General features: G+C 47.6%; 1 protein-coding gene across 1 annotated transcript; it reads left to right on the plus strand.

Annotated features, from left to right (window-relative positions):
* Nucleotides 1-2,876: 2,876 nt before the first annotated feature.
* LOC128300960 (uncharacterized) lies at nt 2,877-14,588 on the plus strand. Its single transcript, XM_053037227.1, has 4 exons — nt 2,877-2,996; nt 13,073-13,186; nt 13,252-13,652; nt 13,745-14,588. Exons 2-4 carry the CDS (start codon nt 13,087-13,089, stop codon nt 13,901-13,903), a joined length of 660 nt encoding a protein of 219 aa, XP_052893187.1. The 5' UTR covers nt 2,877-2,996; nt 13,073-13,086; the 3' UTR covers nt 13,904-14,588.
* Nucleotides 14,589-23,578: the final 8,990 nt, after the last annotated feature.

Below are 23,578 nucleotides of genomic sequence, written 5' to 3' on the forward strand. Positions count from 1 at the left end.
TTGGAGTTTTTTTTTTGGAGTGCGTGGTCGATGTGTGATTCGTGTGTCCCCGTTGCCCAATTCCCGAATCCCTACGGGGCCCTTCAGCCCGAATTGCTTGGCCCGCTGAAGAATGGTACATTCAACCGTCAAGTCGCTCGTCATGGGATGTGTCGGAATGATGATGTTCAGTGAGCATTATTTAACGCACTTGAATCGTGGGGATCGTGACGATCTGGTCGCAGCTTCCAAACCCAACGTACCAACCACCGCGAAGAATCGGTTGTTTATCTTGGTCCAGATGAAAACGGTGCGGAATCTTGGTGCTGCGACAACGAGCAATTATTAAACGAGCTTTATGCAACCGCGCAAGCGTAAGCGTACACACAAAGAAGCGAAGGCAGAAGAGTGCGATAAAACCGCATTGTTTCGATGGGAAGAAGCCGTTGTTGGTTAAATACTGCGGGATGATGTCAAATTCGGTGCTGTGGGACACTGGCCACCGGCGTTCAGTGGGAGTACAACACAATGATTGCCAGAAATTCCCAAAAACGGCCGTTTAGCAGCAATGGACTGTTCCGAAATTGCTGTCACATCGCTCGTAACGAGTGACTCTGTCTATTACACGCTTGTTTTTGGGGGGTTGTACTTGGGCATTAGGCGTCGATCGTTGGAGAAGCGCTTGTCTGACACCGTTCAGACATTACGATACATGTTGTGGGGTAGGATGTGCCGATTGTCGACTTCCCTCCCATTTCTCTCAATGCGTTTGTGGCAAAAAAAATTACGTAGTGCAAATTGTTTGATGAGAGAGAGGAAATCTACATCCGTAAAATCAACAGTTTCATAATAACTTCGCCTATTAGTGAGGTTGACACACATAATGGTAAATGTTTTTCCTTCCCTGTCGAGCTGCCTAACAGCCAAATGCTTATCTTGAGCGGCTGCCTGTCGCTATTCGCTTTCGCTAAACTGTCCACGATTAGATGCAATGAATATTTTTGTATCAGTTTTGGGGCGATACCTTACGCCAGCAGCCAACGAACGACAATAAAGCATAGTTTGAAGAAAGAAATTATCGGCATATCGGTTGGCGGTTTTGCTGTTAACTACTAAGCTGCACTGCAAATACAACCACTTCGCACTAGTGAAGCAGTGCAGTGAGAGTGGAAGGGAAAACGAATTTAAGCGGATATCGTTAGCAGACCATGCGAATCCAAACGAATCGTGAACCATCCATTCCGGACATAAGCCGTTAGGAAGTGGTTTACGGAACATGAACGAACAGCATGCAGTTTTGAGCAAACGATTGAAGTTGAGCTAATTAAACAATCAAGTTATGGCGGCCTGTTGTGAGGTTCGCACGAAGGAAACGAAATGTGTCAAGCAGGTTGAACATTGTACCCCAACATATGTTGCGTTTCATTGGATTTATTTAAAAATGTTGAACCCAAACATTTAATGCGTTTCATCACTCAGCATTGCAAGTTACACAATGAAGCGCATGCGAAAGATTTTTGCTACGTCCATCATTCGTACGATCAATTTGCTCGGCAGACACAAAAGGCGATTATCTAACATTGCCTTCGAAGATGCATTTTAGCACCTACTCGACCTATGGAATGTATCCATGCTGATGAGCCCCGAAGTCCTCGGGGAACCAAATGCCCAAATGGTACAGAAAATAGCTAGGTCATCAAAAAAACCTCCTTCGACGAATGAGTCCATCCAGGAAAACTGAATAAAAACCGCAAAGCGATATTTGTGCTGTTTTTTGTTTGTTCATTATCCTAACTATCTGTTTTGAATATTCATGAGTGTATTGCATTGGGCTCTGGGCAGAAAGGCAGAAGTCACCCGGCCACTTATGTGATGACAACGAGTGTGTGTTTGGGGAGCTATCGCTGTGACCGATCACCTGGAACTGCCAGGTACATCATTCTGTGACGCTGTCGTTTCGACTGATCGCGTGCAAAAATGTGCACTTTCGCTTTCCGCATACCTGCCTGATGCTGTCTTCTGAAAGACGCCTGCCGGCGAAAAAAGCGATGCGTCGCTCGGAGTGGACCAGCACTGGCATAAGGTCACCTCGGTACAGGGAGTTTAATAGATGTTTGGATTGAATTTATCTACCGCAGTAGCGTCACATCGATTCTTCGAGGCAACAGAAGTGTCGGGTGCGTTGTGTACTGTGGCCTTTCCAAGTTGGCTTGGGCCTCCCTTAGGCCAGACAAGCTTTCTTGCAGCGGTGTAATACCCTTTGGACATAGCGAGGGGCATGTAAAACCGTATGTTCACATCATGCGCAAGCGATTCGCATGTCCGCATGGTGGTTCCGTTGTGATGATCGCTAATGCGCGTCCCCACCCAAATTCTCGCACATTGCCGAGACTCGCAGCAGATCGTCGGGAGACTGTCGGTTTTTTTTTTCTGATGGCACGAGAGACAGAGAGAACGGAGAGTTTTCCTTCGTGTGGAGATTCCAACAGTAGTTCTGCAGTTAAGCTGGATACTATTTGGAAAAGCTCGTACTGGTGGAAACTCCTCAATCAAGCAGAGGATTGATTGATTTAGGTAAGCAATTGTATGTCTGCAACATCCCTGAGGTTTAGCGGGAGTTGTTGAAGCTCGGTAAGTTCCCGCCAAACATCGCTCCGGGTCGAACATTCCAGCAAATGCTGCTCCAGTGCAGACGAGCACCAGAGCCGCCAAGAGAGTGACCGTTGATCGGCTTCCCCCAGCAATGAGAGACTCTTTCGAGGAAGTGTTCGGCAAGAGAGAGAGAGAGAGAGCGAGAGAGAGAGTCGCGTACGGCAGCTGATCAAGAGTGGTGTAGCCTTCCCGCGATCAGCTATAAACCGAAGTCGCGCCGCGGTTTTGCGTTCAGTTTTATGCTAAGCTCGCCGACGTGCCAGCACAAGCGGATACTTTCCACGCGTACAGCACATTCTAAAACACCCTGTTGTGAACTCGGTAGTGAGTGCATAAAGTGCCAAAAAGCAGAGTCTAACAAACACGTAAGTGCAACACATTCACACCTGCGATAGGATCCCGTTTTGAAGCGCACCTAGATATGTTTACCCACAGCATCCGTGTGGGGGTGCTTTTGCTGCAGTAGACACATTTTGCAAACCCGAAATGCCTTGCCAGGACGACAGACGAGACTTGGTACCTGCCGTAATGTGTTCCCGCACAGTGTGCACAGTGCAGTGAGGTTGTTTTGGGATCTGGCCGGCCACACTTGTCGTGCGCGTCGGGTCGGCCGGTTGGTGGGTGCCAACGGTGAAATCGAGCCGGAGAAACACCGTTATAACCGACTTGCCGTTGTGATGTTGCTGATGTTGTTGATGGTGCCCGTTGGTGGTTTTCTTGTACGTTGAAGCCAGCGGTTCGGTTCTTCCGGCTGTTGCGTTGATCGGGCATCGCGGTTCGAGGTTGGAACATTATTTTCTCTTCGGCCCGCGTTTCCGTACGCGAGTGTTTGTACGGGTTGTGGGGTAGTACGGCGAATTTTCCCCAGTGACATTAGAACGCAATCTGGAGCACACACTTTCATCAAGGCGCGTTTGCACGGTAAAAGAAAGTGTGGCCATGACGTGCATGAGTCTATTATTGAATGGTCATAGATGTTTTGCTTGTTTGCGGAAGTGTGTGTGTGGTTTCAGCGCTGGCCTACGATTTGTGTCTCAAATTGTGCAAATTGAACACAATTTACTCAGTGCAACATAACAATGTTCATGCATTGGTAACATGCAGACGTGATCTTCGTTCTCTTGGAAGATGCAATTTCAACGCTACACTTTTGTAATAGAATACAAATCTGTCCAAAGAATAATTGAGCTCAATATTGAGCTTAAAAACCCTGGATGTACTGCTGGTTATCTTTGACTAGTTGTGAAAAGAAACTGGCAATTATATATTATATTATATATTATATTATATATAAACCAGACGTTTCCATTGCTGACAATAAGCGATCAACTGTCTCTAGAAGCGCTTAGAATAGATCCATTGTTTGAGATTTGTCCTAAACAGTTCTTGGGATTTCGTTGGAAATAATGTATACCCAATTGGCAACAGGGTGATGCTGATTTTTTCTACTAAATTTTGAAATTGTGATTACATAAGAAAAATAAAATAGAATGTGAGTACATTTACAGAGAATAGAGACATGCGGACGCTCTATGGGTAATGTCTATAAACTGACTGTCGGGTGTAGGAATGGTGAAGACCTCTCTCTATGCCATGTACGAAGTCAAACGCATATTCCTTTTAGTAGGAAATTAAAATATCAACAGATAATTCTCATTGTTTGGGCAATTGCTTCTACTTTAAGGGGGAACGAAAAGATCATTTTGCCTTCGATCTTCATCGTTTGATGCTGCTGGAGTTTAGAGTAACAATTGTTATTCTGTTTGTCACTCTAGGCTTTTTCCAATTGAGATGGAAAAAGATGTCCGATCGACTATATCCTATCTTGGATACGAAGGATATGAAATTGCTCACCATGTGCAACTTCTTCGCACAGGTGTTTCGTATATACTGTGAAGGGTGCTTCGAAATCACGTGCCAGACAGTTTTCGTAGCAACTGTAATGAATTCACTGATAACGTTGTCAAATTTTGGTTGAATATAAAAGGATATCTACAATAGACGAAACAATAGTGTGCCCTTCAATAACTGTCAGGAGGCTAATATGAAAAAATCAGAAAATCTTTCCAATTTACCATGCTTTCGTTCTTTCATACAAAAGGCTGAATTTTTGCACTAAATTAGATTAACGTTATAATACGTTTCGCACTAGGATAAATAGAAAAATAAGAAATTGATAAATTTTAAATTTTATTTGAATAAGGTTAATGATATCTCAGGAAATCGTTTCACTAGATGAGTTATCACAACATCAATTATAAAATTGCGATTAAAATTCCAATCCAACTCCATCTCCAACAAGAGTTCCAAACAATGATAATATCCAAACTGTTGTATGCTGCAAAAATTGATAAAAAAGACTAGCGATTATGTAACTGTATTAATTTCCCTTTGGCGACCATTGATGAACTTTTGCATTAGCACCTAATTAAATAACATCGCCTGAAACGCTTTGGGAAGCCAACTGAACAGAAAAAGAAAGCTTTTAAGTCTCGATTTACATACTCTTCTACCGTGTCTGTGTGTGAGTAGCGAGGGAACATCGGCACGCACAAACGCCCGGTACCATTTATCGTCGGCAGCGACACACCGCACAAAACGCAAAATGATAGTCGCCGCGCTTTGATGCGAGTACCGATTCGGAGCAGTGCTTGTGCCCAACAATGTTGCTAATTTCCGCTACAAATTCACGTTCCAATCATTTCGGAGTGATTATTATGCGGCTGGCTTAACGCCCCATTCCGGAACACCCTGTACCGTTCCGTTGTGTTGTGGCCTGCTTCCTGACGTTGGCGCACAAAAAAGCACCAGACGGAAAGTCTTTACACTTTCCATTTCGATTGATTCGATAGCGGGTGTATGAAGGGATGTACGCATTGCTACGACACGGCCGACACTACATGGAACTGGAGCTACTGACATTAATGTCATGCATTTCATGACAAGTACCGTACACCGCGGCAGTAGTTCCTGCGGCCATCATTTCGGTATTATGAGCACTTTCACAGCCATTAGATAAGCGTCGTTCTGCGGTAACATTTCACGACTTTCACCGGTGCAGTAATTTTGCACAAGTACTCGCATCCTTGCAACTGCAACTGCCGTGCCCCGTGTGCTTTACGGTGCACCATCAAAGGTCAATTTCGCTCACTCAACCAGTATTGGGGGTTTATGCCGACAATTCATTTGATTTGATTGCCGCTGTGAAACCGAGCGGAGGCCGTGTTGGGGGTATGGCTGGTTAGTGAACTCTTGTTGCCCACCAATGGTGGTCCGAGTCGCATCAAACGGATTAGAAAGGATATGCCAATAGGCCTTTAAATAGATCGTTCGATCGTTAAATCGGATGAATATTGTTGGCGCATAAAGTAGTACCGACATTCCCGACGGATTGTACCGCCGTTGAGCATCCATTGTGGCGTATCGTTAAAGCGAGATTACAAAACATCTCCTGGCCGCTCGATTACGGTGCCGAATAAGGGTGTAAAACGATCGACAAAAACACTTTCTTTGTGTCCATGCTCATGTCGCGCATCCCTGAAAACGAGAGTCAATCCAATAGCCACATCAATCGCTTTTACTCCCTTCAACCGGTGCACTTGGCAGTGCGATTCACCTCGCCGGTTCGGTTTTGGAAAATGAAAGCGATCTACCCGATCCGGCGGCAACGGCAACCTGAACGCGGTTCACGCGGTGTGTTGGCTTTGGGGTGAAAATACTTTCCGGTCTTAGTCAACAAACAAGCACACACACGCGCGCGCGCGCGAAAGGCGTTCCAAGATCAGGGACAGGTGAGGACCACACTCCTGTCTGCTAACCGGAATTCAGCAACCATCCATTCCCATCTCCCGCGGTGTTGCGTGTAGCGGCTCTCGGCACGAAAATACGCACACGATAGTGATAGTTTATTTTTTAAATCTTTCCTACTATCAGACACTGCGCCAGCGTGCCACAGATTGGTTTCGCATTCCTTCGGTCAGGATGTGACGCTCGCGGCCGCGCCGTGCACGATACAAAAGATTTGCAACGGCATCAAGCGACGAACCGTCGTTGTTGCTGCTGACGCATGCGTAGGGCATCGTTTTCCGAACCTCTTTTAAACATGGTCATCGGAGAACGACAATGCGGGAACGGCAATCATTCACCGTGTGTTCGTTTCCGCTGCAAAACCCATATCAGCATCCCTGTTACTATCACACTCCGTCCACTTCGGTCTTCCGCCTGGTGCGAAAGGATGAAAACGGTTAGTGCTATCAGCATACGGTCGATATCTCCGTCCGTGCATGGATTCATCCAATTTTCGACCATAAAAAAACAGCCAGCAAAACAACACCAAAAAAACGCTACATGGAACATCCCACGAAGGAGAAAGAAAAGCCTCGACCTTAGGGCAGTGTGACTGTCGCCCGCCGGGGACGTGCGGGCGAATCCCTGGGAGGAAAATCACGCGGGACGCGGGAAAGGGGTGTTTCGGTCACGCCGGTGGTAAACTGGCGCAGAAAGAAAGTGACGAAACCCGTTTTTCTCGCACATCACACACAAAGCCAGATCCCGAACGTGTGCGCCATTATTTTTTTTTTTTCGAACGGGGACGCGCGCCGCTCACATTCGCGGCCAATCCAATTTCCAACATTATGGGTGGAATGGGAAGGTCCCATTATTTGACGGGTGGAAGGGCCGGGAACACCGTGTGTCCGTGTGTTTGCGAGCGCGTTCCTTTCCAAAAGTGAAACTTAGCGCACCGGAGATGGAACCGGAACGTGTGTTCCTTTCAGATGTGCTTATGTCCCCGGCATACCCCCAAGCCGACCCGAGTGCGGGCGTACTGTCCTTGTCGTGGAACATATTGGGCGGAGAAAATAATGGCATCGTAACCGTAAGGGGTTTCAGCATGAATCAAACATCCTCCGGGGGCCTATTGAACAACATGGACAAAAGTCCACCCCTAAAGGGGACCTGGCACCGGCACAATAAAGGAGCTCTCGTCTTAATCGAGGAGCTTGCTTTTTTTTGCTGTTCGGTTGCTGTCAATCGATTATGTTTGCCAACTTACAGTGTGTGTGTACCACCCCTCGTGGCTCGTGTTTGAGGCCCTCGAAACAAAAAAACAACGAAAACATGGACAAACACGGCTAATTGAAATGGGTTTGCCAACCCGGACGGCAGTGTGCCGCGGGGGCCCAGGCTAGATGGTTAAGCTTTTCCCGCAACTCGCTTGAATAACACTCGGAACTGTGCTAGTGCTGGCAAGGAACAATTGATCCATTGATACCATTGGGTAACGTAGAAAGTTGATGACGCTCTTTTCCTGTCATCAATCGTTTGTCGTGCGTCGATCGTGTCCATTGCTGGGTTGCCGAGATTGATGCCAAGATGATGCAATGACGTGCGCAGAAAACGATGTGCAGAAATTGGTTTTGGGGAAAAGACAAAGTGGCCAACTGATGACGGATTGTTCAAATGTCATTTCAACTACTAACCATGGCCGTCATGCGATAATTGTTCATTAAAAAGGAGAGTCGGTCAAAGAAAAAAGACATTAGCCGTTAGCAGTCGACCGACTAGGTAAGTGAAATAGTTTTGAAAGTGGAAATGCATTGACCATGCATTGAGGACATCACTTTTATTGCACAGTATAGTCTCCCATGCGATCCTTACATGTACATGTCCAACGATCTTCTAACTCTTCACAATTTATTTCATCTAACTGGTCCAAAAAGATCACAATAGTGATCAGAGTTAATTGTCTTATCAGTTTGGAGCTATTCAATCCAACAAATTCGTTTCAGTGCCTAATTAGTTGTTTGACATCAATCATTAGCCTCTTGGTTCGAGCCAGAACTCCTGTGGTGGACACAAATCTCATCCTTTTAGTCAGGAATCGACGCAGGATCATTTTTTCCTTGCAAATGTTGCTCGGCATTGAACATGTTTGTGTTGTGTTCTAATGCTGTTTTTTTTTATCCAAAAACTTTAGTAAAAATAACCTCTGTGGTGCCGACGACTTTAGTGTCAGCAACACATCCACAGTCGATCCAAAACTTTCCTATGATTTCTAGTGTTGATGCATTTTTGGCACCACGATCAGTACGATCATTCTCAAACACATCAGAGAACAGGTTCTTCGACAGAAATGAATGAGAAGACTTCTATTAATACTTTCTACATCATTGCACGAAAATCAGAATATTTCTAACAAATACTAATATTAAAAATATTACTGATTCGGCTATTTCAAACGACTTTCAGATCGACATGACATTTTGTACGAAAAAGATGAAATATTCAAATGGCACAGAAATTTTGAATTTTCTACTGCTGCTTGGATATTGCTTTCAAAAACATTTCGACTAACCCATGTGGCCAATGTATATCAAGCGTTAATTGTTCATTACAAATAGGAGAGCCGGTCGAAGAAAACTAACATTAGCAAATAGCCGTTGACATATAATGATTAAGCGCGTTTCTAAATAACGCATGCCTATGTCACCTCCTTTCCATGCTATTACCATACGAGGTTGCTGCTATACGGTGGTCCTCCCGCTAACGGAGCTTACTTTTTCTCCCTCTTCGTTGCGGTGTCGTCACGACACCGCAATTGACCAAGCCCTTACAGCGCCGTCATCCACGCGGACACAAGTATGGCAGTGTGTCACCTGTGACCAAGCGCGATGATTTGGGGAAGGTGGGTGGACCATTGCGTGCAGAACCCAACGCAAACGGTGTCTATCCGCGGGAATATGAATTTACAGCTAGAGTTTTATGTTCCCAACACCATACGCCCGTACCATCCCACCGGCCAGCTGAATCCGGGTTGTGGAGCTTGAAGTTAACGTTGGAAAACACCGATGGTAGAAGGGGGCGGTATGGTGGATGGAGGAGTGAGGGACAGAGTAATAAAATAAATAAACACATAATCCAAAACATTCCCAAGCTTGGGCGGCAGTACAGATGGGAAATTCCCATCCCACAGCGGGAGGCAAACCATCGCGAGTCATTTATCAGCCCACTGGTTGCACAGTTGCACATGCAATTTTGTAATGCAACGATCTCCGGCAACCGATAGCGCCGACTGTGTTTCGCGGTGGCAAATCAGTGGCCCGATCTGAATAGCAAACAGCTACCGAGTCAGGGCGCAATTGGCCAGCTAATTAGCCGTTAAGTGAGTGCACACAATGGGCCCGTTTTTTTACCTGTTTTTCTTTTTGCCTAGCTGGCGCAACCCATTCATCATCTCACTTCCACGGCCCACGGAAAGAAAGATCCAAATCGTCCGATTCGTTGTTCTTTGGAAAAGTGGATTCATTCATTCCCACCGGCGAACGGCGGTCCGGTGCTGCGGGCGGCGGAGTTCTGCGGTACCGAGGGTGGGGTATGCCGTTAGTTTAGGTGGTTCTGCCAGGACTTAAGACACTCGCCCCAGACAGGTTCGCAACGCATCGAGGTGTCAACGAACCTTTGTCGCGCCAGGAATCCAACCGAAGACCGTTAGCGAACCGGCTTTCCACCGACCACACACAGACACCGACGCCACCGGATGCGATGGCGCGTCTTCTTCAGTCGGGATCCGTGGTAGACAGGGAAAAATTAAACAATTGCCAACCGTATTACAAGCGCCCAGCCACGGCGAACTTGCAAAAGCTTTGCCACACAAACAACGTCAAGAAAAAAAACGATGGACCGGTTTTCCGGTGCAAAAAAGTGCGGCCACTTAAAAAGGGTGGCCCACGGGAACCGCTTATGCATCCGTCGTAAAAGCGGTTTTCCTATGCGCTTCTACTCGTTCACATTCGGAACTCAACCCCCCCACCCACATTTTCGCCAATGCCGCACTTCCAATGGCGATCAATCGCATTCCGGCGAGATTTGGTGCATCGTGTGTCTGTGGTTGCCCACTGGCGGGAAAGCGCACAAACCTGTCTTTGATGTGTGCGGGGAAAAAGAAAAATCAAACTTTTACTTTTTCCCATCCCAGGCCGCCCATTTGGGAGGTTTCGTACGAGACGAAAGTGATCCGATCGATTGCAGCAACTGTCGTCGGCGGACGAAATGTTTTCATCGTTAGCTGCAGGCAGGGAAACATACATTTAATAGGCCAAAGTGCCCAGAGAGAAGCCCTTCCAAGTGCCAAGCCATTATTCGGCAATCTTTGCCCATCCGTGTGTCGGTATCTGGGACAAAAGGTATGTGGTTTCTTCCAACAAGTAAAGCCCTCGGAAAGCTCTCCGTTTTAATGCCATTAAATGCTCATTCATATTCGAGCATCGTACACCCAACTCCGTACACCGTTTGGTGCTCTGTCGTAACTTCTTCCGCGACCCATCGTAATTTTTCTGTTGGAAAAGGCCATCACAACAAAAAAAAATCAAAATACCTCGAGGTCTGCCATGTATCGTGTACACGACGACACCTCGACCGGCAAGTGCGAACCTGGTCCGTGTGCACACCCGCTACCCGGCCTTACTTCTTCCTCGTCTGCGCGGACCATCGACGGGCGGTCTTTTCACCACGATCATACGGCCTCATTCTTTGCCGAACAACACAGTGACATGCGGGCACTATCGTTGGCGGGCGAGAGAAAGTTTCGAACTTACAGTACCGGGCGAGGTTGTTCGTCGTAACGACAAATGCCGGCTGTTTTGTCACCAGCGTTCAGCATGCACTGTTCTTGCCGTACTCCGGACCTCCGGACAGTGGGGAATTGCATCACCCGAATGCAGCAGTGTGTCGCTCACGATGCAACTCCCCTGCAGATGCCTAGTCACAGGGGTGCTAATCTGGGCTGTCAGCTGGAGCAGAAGCTTCCATCTTCATCGTGCGATTGCGTCACCGTCGCGGCTTCTAAACGGAATGGGCAGAGAAGTGGTTTTTAGCACAGGCTGACAAGCGCTTTACGAAACACGGTTGCATTATCGAATGCTACTCGGGTTGTGAAGTACGGTGGATAACAGCCGCATCCTCCTGTGCTGTGGGACGTGAGGTCATGGCTGGACATTATGGAGTGGAGGAGGAGTAGGATCGTAAACCTTCCCCGTTCCCCGTTTGCCGCAAAGAATGAGGCGGAAACCGTAAAAAATGCATGATCTTACATGAGATGCAACACACGGGCTGTAGCCACACGGAGATTGCCTGCGGCACACGGTCTACACGGTGTGGACAAGTACACGAACCAGTTGCGCAACGTACCCATGCAACCATGCACCAAGGGACATCTTCGGGTCCTTTTGCACCCTCTGCTCGATCACACCACGATCGGATGATCGGTTTAATGTTTTGATTAGTCACGCGAGTCACTCCGGCGCGGAACGAAAGACGCCATCACACAGCCTTGGATGCCACGTTTTCGGAGGACTTGATTGTGCGCCGCCGCCATCCGCAGATACAGATGGGTTCGATCGCATTGGCCACATCGCTGCTTTGACAAACAAGACCTTCACGCGGCGGATTGGGGGGTTTTCTTCTGTGTAGGGTATAATTCCGGTGGGCAAATGTTTGTTCCATTGCGCCTTCTCGTACTCGACCCACGGGGCACGATCTAACGAGTTCGTTAGGGGGTTTTGCAATTAGTCATAATTGAGGCAATGACACTGGGGCCTGTTTGCCTAAATTACGGCATTACCTTCCGTCCGTACGGAAGGCAGTGTTTTGTGAGCGCCGTCGAAACATTATTCAAATAGCATGCCGGAACTAAGGCGTACTTGAAAACAAACCTCAGCAGAAGACGGGCTTTGTTTGCCCGTTCAGAGCTGTGTTCATGTTGTTTGTCCAGGGTACGTACCTCAAAATCATGGAAAATCGTAAAATGTTTGCTCAACCGTTGAATTGATCTTCGGTCAAACATTAGCTATCTCGCGCGGATCGTTCAAAGCATGCAGCATACAGTGTGGCCCCGATGGCGTGATGGGGTGCATTTGAATGCCGCTGCAAAACACGACTCGATCATAAACGATCATCATTCGCTGCTGTCCACACGGTGGCCACAGCCCGTCGCGTTTGCAATCAATTTCATCTGGTAAAAATAAAACATCACAAACAACAATCAAACATTGTAACACAACGGGTTCGGAATGGGCGTGGAATGAAATCATGGACAGCGCTTTACAGCGGGAGAGGTGATCTTCCGCCTACTACTCCTCTTGCGGAGCTGTCCGACATTCGCGTTCCATGAAGGAAATGGGTTTGGTCGGCAGTCGGCGACACTGACAAGTGCACCCCTGCCAAACAATACCACCAACTAGCAGCGGCCTTCGATCGATGTGAAGCGATCGAGGTCTGGGAATCGATCGTTTTTTGCACCTCTGTGTGCTCCAAACTTCGGAGTTCTGGGTTCTTGTTTTGGGTTTCTGGGTTTGCTATTGTCACAACAAACTGGCAACAGACCGTGTTCGATTTGCATTAACGTGGCGAAACTTTCTATCTTTTCTTTAACCGACTGCTGTAGCAGCTACCACCATTATGTCTGTCTTGCGGACATTGGCACTGTTGGCCATCGGAGCCACCGTCGTGCTGGCTCAGCGCCGTCTAGCCCTGCCGGATCCCCGCAGCTGCGCCAACCGTACGTATCTATTGCTGGAATGGAAAACCCGCCGACTAACACTGACCGTCTCCCTATTCCGACAGGTGTGCGACATGCGACGTACCGTGACGCCCGTGGAGTAGCGCATTCGTACTTCTTCAGCTGGGAACATGCACCGACCCGCAGCTTGGAGGTCGACTGGCTAGACGCACGAAACATCTGCCGGCGACACTGTATGGATGCGGTCTCGATGGAAACACCGCAGGAGAACGAGTTCATCAAGCAGCGCATCGCCCGCGGTAATGTGCGGTACATCTGGTCGTCCGGACGCAAGTGCAACTTTGCCGGATGCGACCGTCCGGATCTGCAGCCACCGAACGAGAACGGCTGGTTCTGGTCCGGATCGGGCGTCAAGATTGGACCGACCACCCAGCGCAACACCGGCGACTGGAGCTACACCGGCGGATACGGCCAACAGCAACCGGACAATCGTGAAGCTGCTCAGGTAAGACAATCTTCAGATCGGCTCGGCCATTAAGCGACCTGGATTAATGCTCTGTCTTTCCTTTTCTCTCTTTCTCTCTCGTTTGCGTACAGGGTAATGACGAATCTTGCCTTTCGATCCTGAACAACTTCTACAACGATGGACTGAAGTGGCACGACGTTGCCTGCCACCATCTGAAGCCATTCGTGTGCGAAGATTCGGACGAGCTGCTGAACTTTGTGCGCTCCCGCAACCCGGGCATCCGTCTGTAAGCACATCTCGTCGCTGTAGTACGCAATCTGTGCGATTGTGCATGCAGTATCAACACCAACACACGCATACTACGACAAACACGGACAACAACCCAAGTGCACCCGAAACAAACATCATTCGCTAGTGGCAATGTTACTGCATTTTTATACCGCTCAATGTTGAGTCTCCCACCATTACTAATTCCTCCATCAACAGGAATCAGTTGATTGGTTTCGTTTCCATCAATCGACCCACCAGAAAACGCAAAGTCCCAGCAACCGAGTAATGAGAAAGCTACTAAAAGCGCAATCAAATAACCCTTCCAACTGGACAGGGCCGCCATCGAAGGCAGCTGGCCGGGATGGGGTTTATGCATGCGTGTGTGTGTTTGTTTTTAAAATGTAGATCTGTTTTGTATTAACTCTGTTTAATTTCTATTTATTGTACTATAAGAAAGTCGTCAACCAGTTTTTTAGACTATCGTTCAGATCGCCAAGTGAAAGAAGACGCAGAAGAGAGCAAGTAAAGAGGGAAATTCGCGAAAAGATGTATCGAAAGATCAGAAGTTTTAGATCAGCACTCAGTACACATATTTCGAATGTTTGAAAATGATTAAACAACACGAAAGAATTGGATGTAACGTTGTTTTTAAATTTGTAAGTTTTTGTTTTCATTTGATCGAGAATAAAAAGTACGGAAATACTGTTGTAATACGTTGGAATTGTGCCTAAACACCCATGGGGTGTTCTTGAGAACCAATTGCAATGAAGATTATGAATTCAGAAAAATACAACAATAACGTTCATCCTCTAAAGCATGAGCTTAACGAAATATCAAATTGCTGGTCTAACTTGTGAGCAATTAAAGGTGAGTATCCGCACGAAGTCATGCAACACTTCAACCCCCAATACCACCGAACAAATAATTTTGAATCGGATTAACGGAAATCGACCCACGCTACGAAACAAGGACAACGGTTGAAAACTCGGGACATGCAACTGCAGATCTCTCATACTCTAGGGCAAGGTGAAGGCCCGCGGTAGCGAGGAGTAGTAGCATATTAAACCTTTAATTTGAGTATTAACATTGTGCATAGTCCGCACCTTGGAATCACCGATGATGATAAGGCCGACTTTTATTCGCAGCTGGAGAGTACGACCACTGTTCACAGCACGACATCAAGATTGCCATCGGAGACTTTAACGCTCAGGTCAGAGGGAAGGAGGCATTTAAACCCACAACAGGAAGTTTCAACGAATAACAATAGGTTTCGCCTTATAAACTTCGCCTTCTCCAAACATATGACCATTCGCAACACCAGCACGCACCTCGTTTCAACCACAACTGGAGATCACCGCAGCAGACATATTCCCAGATTGACCACGTTCTCATTGGTGAAAGGCACGGCGTCGGATGTTATCGACGTACAGACTCTCAGAGATTTACTGGTTATGGTTAGGTTACTGCAGAAACTATGCGTAGCCAAAGGGCTGATAAGTGCAGACGGACACCATCCGAGAAGACTACGGTGCGTACTCGAATGCTCCAGCGCGAGACCCATCATACCGTGGAAAACTATAAGCGACTGAGAAGGCAGCAGCCTCTTCCAAGACAAGAAACGCAGTTTCGAAGAGTCGGACGAGCTAATGACCCGATCTCTCCAATTGCTAGCTTTCGCGGATGACAACGACATCATCGGACTTACAACCGCGGCGGAGTGCGAGGTGTACACCCGACTAAAATGCGAGGTCGATATGAATGGAATGAAGAGCAATAGACGAAGCACGTGCTTACCAAGAGCTGACAGGATCGTGATAGAGCCCAACTCGCAACCAGATGGCGCAGCAGTTGATGGCGACGATCTTACGGTGGTCAGACAACAACAGTAAGCAGCGTAATCCCAAGGCACATTCTTGAAGGAAATCGTGTCTACTATGTACTCCACCAAGTCCTGCGATCCAGAAGGCTCAAGCAACACATGAAATGTGGTGCATATATATCGCACACTGATATTATTTGCTCCACAAACTCCTGCGATCCAGAAAGCTCAAGCAACACATAAATCTGTTGAGGATCGGATACAACGGTGGATGGAGGACTGCAGCCTTGGATCGAGTTTCTTGGAACTGGATTGGCGACCTGGCCATGTCACCACGACGTGCTCAACCTTTAGCAGGCCAAAAAGGAGAAAAAGTTATAAGGCGTTACAATCGCTTCGCGGTCTTGGCCTGCTGCAGGAGTCCTCTAAACCACTCAGGGTCCAGCGCCGTCGTCTGCCAATCCCGGCCTGCCAGGCGTACTCATCAACGTCATCATTCCATCTCAATTTGGGCCTACCATACCTCCTCTGTCCATGTGGACGACCTGAAAGGAAATTACGGGTTGGGTCGTCCGGTGTCATTCTCGTGACACTCTCGTGACGTGACCAGACCACCGAAGTCTGACGACATCCGCTGTGCGACAGTAAATTCGCCGTACAGCGCAAAGAACTCGCCGTTGTAGCGCCTCCTCCCTTTTTTTCTACACATACGGAACCAAACATCATTCTGAGCATCTTCCTCTCGAACACGGCTACGAGGGTTTGGTCAATTTTGGACAAAGTCCATGGCTCAGAGGCGTATGTGAGTCTGTACTTAGTATTATTCTCAGTATAAGTCAGTATAAGTTGTATACAGTCCCAGCTGCGTTCATCGCGGCAGGCGTTTTGAGTCTGACAAGTTTCCTCTCACTGTAGATTAGTCGGTTGGCAGCCAGCACCTGCTCAATCCTTTCATTCACTACGCATTCACTACGTAGGAGAACCGTAAACCAATGATGTCTATGTTATCAGCTAATACCAGGAAGTTGGATTTACTTAGGGCTCATTCAATTATTACGTAACGCTAAAATTGTCAATTTTCGACCCCCTCCCCCCCTATTGTAACAAAACGTAACACTGGACGCCACCCCCCTGCATTAATTACGTAACATTTGGATGACCCCCCCCCTTGTTTAAAAAATAAATAAATTTTCTTAAGTAATCCATGTAATCCCATCGTGTTTCGACTAACGCATAAATATACAAACATACAGCCTATTAAATTTAATACTCACGCCAGGTTGACTTGCTTGATCGTTGCTAATAATTTAAGCGGTTTTAGAATCTTCTTCAATCCATACAGCTACGATTCTGCATACGATACTTCATCAACCATGTTAATTTTCAGGCTGTCCGTATCTTTCATCAATATAATTGGTATCATTGGCATGTACCAAGTGAACTAAACCAAGGTTGGATAGGTTCTGGATAATCTTCAACACCACAGATCCCAAACGAAGGATTCATTCGCTAATCATACATTTAAAAAGTTTAAGAAGCTGGTTTGAGAGTTTACATTACAGTTTACATTACATAGTATCATGGCGAATCGATGTAATCTATTAAGAAAAAGAATTCGTACGTAAATTATTTATCAGTACTATTCATTTCTTATTTATCTAGCAACCTTTCTTTTGCCTAGTTGTCTTCTGTTCATTCTCATTATTCATTTACTTTACTTTTGACTAACTTTTTTTTTATAAAACACAGATTTATAGGATCTAAAAAAATGGCGAATGTATTTGGCGGTAAAGTAGATTTAGTGAATAATTTTCAGTTGAACGAAGCTGGGAGTATATGGTACTTATATAGCCCTAGTACTTACATACACCAGTGAGACATGGTCTTTGTTCGAAACTGACTAAACCCTCTTAGCCGCGTTCGCAAGGAAGATGCTCAGAAGGTTTTTTGGCCCCGTATGTGTGGAAGGACAATGGAGCCGCTACAATGATGAGCTCTATGAGTCTGAACTCCGGTGGGCTGGTCATGTCATGAAAATGACACCGTACGACCCTGTCCAAAAAGCCGTTTTAGGTCGTCCTCATGGACAGAGGAGACTTGGTAGGTCCAAATTAAGTTAGAGAGATCCCGTTGATGAGTCCAACAGACATATCGGGATTATGGATTGGCTAACGACGGCGCTCGACCGTAGGTGGTTTATAGGACTCCTGCAGCAGGCCAAGTCCACGAAGTGCCGGAAAACTCAAAACTCAAACCAACTCATTCAACACCCAGTTGATCATCATTAATTTAGAATGTCAGTAAAACATTGCATTTGGTTAGGAAAAAAACGGTTAAATTGAATTGATAAGCATCGTATGCTGACTTCAAACACAGTCATATAAGTACCGATCGCGATGCAGCACGTTATAGTTGTTGAAAGTTGATCATTATTGTACCGTGAATGTGCGTTCGATCACTAAATTATAGTGATTAATGAACTGATGTGTGTTGCAAACTGAAATTCTTTGAAATAGGCGAAGTCTTTGATGCATCACGTGGCAATATTTTTATAATTTTGAACATTAATTTGGATATATGTTAGTAGATTTAATTTTTTTGCAGTCGATACGACCAGGCCGTTCTAACGAAACAAAAAAAAATAAAAAATTTGCTGCATTTGCTTAAACGCAAGACGATTCTTAGACTATTTAGAGCTCTTCAAGCTCAATACTTGTTTTACGAGTCGACGATGCTTGTTATATGACAATGGGTATAAACTGCATCCACTGCTACAAACCGGAATTTAAAATCACCATGTGAATCCCACCAGTGGACATCAGTATCGATGAGTTGGTTTGAGACGACATCAAGAAACTTGACCTTTAAACATTCAACAAGAAGATAAATAACATGGAATTTGTATAAAAATCCCTAATATAAGTTAATTTTTCATATATATAGTATGAAGCGGGAATCTAAGTATAATCTTATTGTATGTTACGTAACAAAAAGTTAAACCCCCCCTCCACCCTATGTAACAAATCGTAACGCTGGTACTGACCCCCTCCCCCCCCTATCAGCGTTACGTAATAATTGGATGAGCCCTTATTGAAGTTGGTTCCCGAAGTTTCCATCTCGACTCGTGAATGGCCCCCTCTAGCGCTAGGTTGAAGAGTAGACAAGCTAGCCCATCTCCTTAGTGGTAACAATCAGCCCTGATAATTTTCATGACATGTGACGTTGATCAATGAAATTCGTACTAGTCTGATAAGTTTGGATGGGATTTCAAAAGTGGTCATTGCGTCGTTAAGGTTTTATACTGGTTATGGTGTCGTATGTTGTCTTGAAGTCGATGAAAAGATTAAAGGTGTTGCGAACAACGGTTCATTTAAACCAACAGCAGCCGCCCGGGAAAATCCGACTCCCACCTCCTCGTGGCCCCGGGCGGAGTGTAGCTGGTACTGTCGTGCCAGTTTGCATACCAAGTGGAGCGGTAGGAGCCGTCTTGAACGCTTAAGGACTTCTACCCTAACGGGTAGAAGGATCACGTAGACCAATTTGCGGGGCTGGCGGACAATCCATTCCGATCCCTTAGTAAGTTGGGGTGAAACCCAACTGAAACGGCGTGAGGGCTAATGGTGCGTCTGTCGCCGTCCTATTAAAACCTGGCAAGTCTCCAGTAGCGCTCCGGGCCTGCTGCCGGGCTAACCCCCGGTAGTTGTAGGTGCAGGTGAGCTCCGGCCCTGCTTTACCCTGACCTGGCTCTGAACGGCTGTCTCATGAGGACAGTCGTCAACCCTCGCGTGGCCTCCCTGCTTGCATAGATAACCACGGGGTCGTTATAAGGGACTACAGCCGCAGGTCCGGATAGCGGACTGGAGTTGGGACCCTATTGGAATGTCAGATATCCATGATAAATTGAACGCAGGCAAAAAACCCTGCACCCGGTCGGCCACTAGGGCGATGCAGAGTGCAGCGGTTTCCCCCTCCACTCCGGTGGAGGGGACAGTGGATACGGATTCTACGCTGGAAATGTTGGCACGCGAGATTAAGCTCGAAGTTGGTGCAGAGGAAAGGACGCCGTCCTACCTCGACCTGTTTCGGGTTTACGTGGAGTCCCTTGTGGACGACACGCTCGTGGTGGCAAACGCCGAGTTCTTGAAGGAGACTCTCGGCGTAATGGAGGCGCTGTTTGAGGAGATTAAACTCCTCAAGCGGCAATCGGCTAGACCCACTGCTCTGGTCTCTGAGGAGACTCAGACAGTAGCGGGAAGCCGGCCTCCGATAAGTTACGCCGAGGCGGTCGATAAACGGACCGGAGCCGTGTGCGCCAGCACACAAACGGCCCCGATCCCGGCGACCGTTACTCCTAAGTCAAAGCTTGGAGCGTCTGTCACGGCCTCCCGGAAGGCCCGAAAGCCACCTGTTGGGGCAAAAGCTGTTGCCCAACCAACAACAGGCCCGGCGAGTAAGGCCAGCGCTCGATTGAGCAATCGTGCTACGCCGTCTGCTGGGGTGACAGCTTTCACCCAGGCAACAGCAGGCCCAGCAAGCACGGGGCATTCCGGGGAGAAGGGGTTCGCGTGTCAAACACGTAAGGGCCGGAAGCCGAAGGCTCCCTCAGCCCTTAAGGAGAGGGCGAACAACCAGCCAGGGTCGACCGCGCGTAAGCCTAAGGCTAAGGGGGGGCTCGTGAAGGCAAAGCCACAGAGGGTGGTGGAACCTTCACCGAAACCTCCGAAGCCGAAGGTCAAGCGCATACGACCCCGGCCGGAAGCCGTCCTCGTTAAGTCGGAGGATCCCGCATCTTATGCGGAGATCTTGAAAGGCCTCCGTGAACAGGAGAGCCTAAGTGGTACGAGGGAGAAAATCAGCAAAGTCCGCCGGGCTCAGAACGGTGGCTTGCTGATTACTCTCAAGAAGGGAGAGTCGGCTAGCGCCGTCGCTCCACTCCTTGCCGGGGCGGTCAAGGAGAAGAATTCAACGAAGACTACGGTCCTTTCACCGAAGCTCTTCGTTGAATTGTGTGATCTGGACGAGATCACCGACTTAGCGGAGGTCGCCTTAGCTCTTAAGGAGCGGGCCAACCTGGTCGTGCCGCTAAGCAGCATCCGTATCCGCAAGGGTCATGCTGCTGGCACCCAGGTTGCCAACGTTAAGCTCGGGATCTCCGAGGCGGCGAAGCTGCTGAAGATGGGCTCAATGCCCATTGGATGCAGTGTGAGCCGCATTAGAGAGCGTAGGACAATAGTGCGATGCTATAGATGTTGGTGCGTGGGGCACTACAGCTATAGCTGCACTAAGGAGGATCGCCGTAGCCTCTGTAGGAGGTGCGGCGAAACAGGCCACCAGGCTTGCAAATGCAAGTCCGAAGTGGTCTGTTTGGAATGTGTAGGACCCGTACCGCAACGGCACGTGACCGCTAGTGTCATGTGCCCGAAACGGTATGTGGTCATACCCAAGGCACCATAGAGTGTTAGGCGTGATTCCTTTCTGCCTTCCTCTGGGTTCTGCCAAGGGGACGTGTAGTTGGATTCATGCCAAACACAGAGGTGCGTTTTAGGAGTCGGCCGCGCTAAACGTGGTCGGCGATGGTACCGGCGCTTGTCAGTTGCTTGAATTTCAACTGCGTGCGCTGTGAGCTGTCTATTTTCGCCTGGCCCTCTAACCAAGGGCCACAGTGTGCTGCCGTGGGAGGTTCGATATTGAGGTTTTCGAGCGTGCCCTAAGGTCTTTACTAGTGAAGTTAATGCTATTACAGGCGATCCGCTAGTATTGCCGAGGATAGAGGGGCTTCTAGTCCGTAGGTGCATAATGCAAATCGGGCAGTGCCATGACCGTGGTGGTTCCTGTCAACTAGCAGGCTTCCCCTTCTGGGATGTTGGTTCTCTATGAGATCTTCCCCCTCGACTAAATAAAGAAGAAACCAACAGCAGCCTCGTTCAGTAGGTTTACGCTAGGTGGCGCTTGCGTAGCAGGATCGTGCGCTCTTCTCACGTATTCCCGTTCAGGGAAAACGGGAGAGAGTGCCGATAAAAGCAGCGCGCAGGGACAGCTAGGGCTTTTTCGATACCAGCTTAGGCCAAGGATAGAAGTTTTTTTAACCACGCATTCCACCCCCTATTTCCCACATTCATCTAAGAATGAAAAGTGTTAAGAGAAGCTATTTGTGTCGGCTTGGCTGTCGAGAAGCGGTTGCTGGACGCGACCTTTGTTGCTGGACGCAACAATTTAAAAAAACTTTTATTAAACGTTCTAAATCACTTCGCGAATTAATTACGCTATTTCCTAACCACGCGTGACGTCTTCGGTAGGACATCGAATCTTCACGTGGCTTCGTTGGAAGGACTCCAAGAGAAAGATAGTGTTAGTGAAGTGCAGTGTTAAGCGAGCGAGAAAACATGGATCAAGTTTGCAGTATTTGCAATGGCGCGAACTTGGATGACGCCGTCGCATGTGATAAGTGCTGCCGATATCATCACCTCGAATGCGTGAACGAGGACGAGTGGCTTATGTTTGAATCGTGTTACAACGAAACTACACGGCTTTACGGATTCACCGATGGAGAAAATACGATACGCCTTCAACAAGCGTTAAAAGGCAAGGCGCTAAAAGCAGTGCAGTGCCGGCTTCGGGAAAAGGATAACCTCAAAGAAGTTCTCGAAACTTTAAAATCGATGTACGGTCGGCCAGAGATCGTGGTGAGTACCCTGTTGGACCTGGTAAGACGCCAAACGCCTCCAAAGGGCGATAAACTGGACACGTTAATCGACTTTGCTATTTCGGTAGAAGAAATATGCGCAACGCTGAGGTGTAGTGATGGTGAAATTCGTTTCGATGGACCTTTGCTGCAGGAGTTAGTCGATCGGCTTCCACCGTTCGTTCGATTGCAATGGGGCATACACTGCGCAACTACTTCGCAAACCACGTTACAGGAGTTTGGAAAGTGGATTAAAATAATAAAAAAAGGAGCGCTTCATGTAACACCTCCCTCCCCCAGCACCGAGAGCCGTAAGCGCGTCAACATGCACATGGTACAACCGAAATCAGACCAACGATGTGCCTGCGACAAAGGATGCAGAAACCCAGCTGACTTTGACGCATACAACAAAATGAGTGTGACGGAATGCTGGAACCTGATAAAACAAAACTCGTGGTGCAAACATTGTCTTAAAAACCATCGGAACCGGATCGGATGTCGAGAATCCCGCGTCTGTGCAAAGGACAATTGTACAGCGCGACACCATCCAACGCTGCATAATTCTAATTCGGTCTCAGGTAAAGCAATCACTAATTTCTCTCACTCTACCACAGCGGAAAGTGATGTCCTGCTCAGACACGTACCAGTCGTGCTACACGCAGGAGATAAAACGATACACAGTAGCCTTGCTGGACGAAGGCACCTCAGTTTCGTTAATGGAGCATTCGCTGATGGAAGAGCTTGGTGTGTCAGGAACCTTGCGGCCGCTCTGCCTGAAGTGGACCGGAGGGCAGCAACGGTGTGAAAATAAGTCAATGGATATGAGTATTGGGATATCAGGCATCAGGGGCAACGATCACGTGTATGAGATACCCGTACGGACAGTACATCGACTGGGTTTACCGGCACAGCGGATTACACCGAATGAACTACGAGCAGCCTACAAACACCTGTCATCAGTCCCGCTGGCATCGTACCGAGACAGCGGCGGATCAAACGGTAGGCGGAGTAGGCAGTCGCCTAGGGCCTCGCCGTGTTGGGGGCCCCAAACAACTTGTGCCGATTGTGCGATTTTTGGAAATTTAGCAGCAGAGTTAATTTATTGCACAAAATCTAATTATAAAGGTAGAAAATTGATCGAAAATATCCTTAGATTTTATATATCCTTGGTTAGATAATTTTTTTTTATTTGAA

This window comes from Anopheles moucheti, chromosome 3, assembly GCF_943734755.1.
Source record: "Anopheles moucheti chromosome 3, idAnoMoucSN_F20_07, whole genome shotgun sequence".
NCBI classification, from domain to species: domain Eukaryota; kingdom Metazoa; phylum Arthropoda; class Insecta; order Diptera; family Culicidae; genus Anopheles; species Anopheles moucheti.

Bases quoted from the DNA above. Each gene is read 5' to 3' on its own strand.
- LOC128300960 (XM_053037227.1), top strand. From the start codon at position 13,087: ATGTCTGTCTTGCGGACATTGGCACTGTTGGCCATCGGAGCCACCGTC. The intron at 13,187-13,251 runs GTACGTATCTAT...CTATTCCGACAG, and splicing joins TCCCCGCAGCTGCGCCAACC to GTGTGCGACATGCGACGTAC. The intron at 13,653-13,744 runs GTAAGACAATCT...GTTTGCGTACAG, and splicing joins ACAATCGTGAAGCTGCTCAG to GGTAATGACGAATCTTGCCT.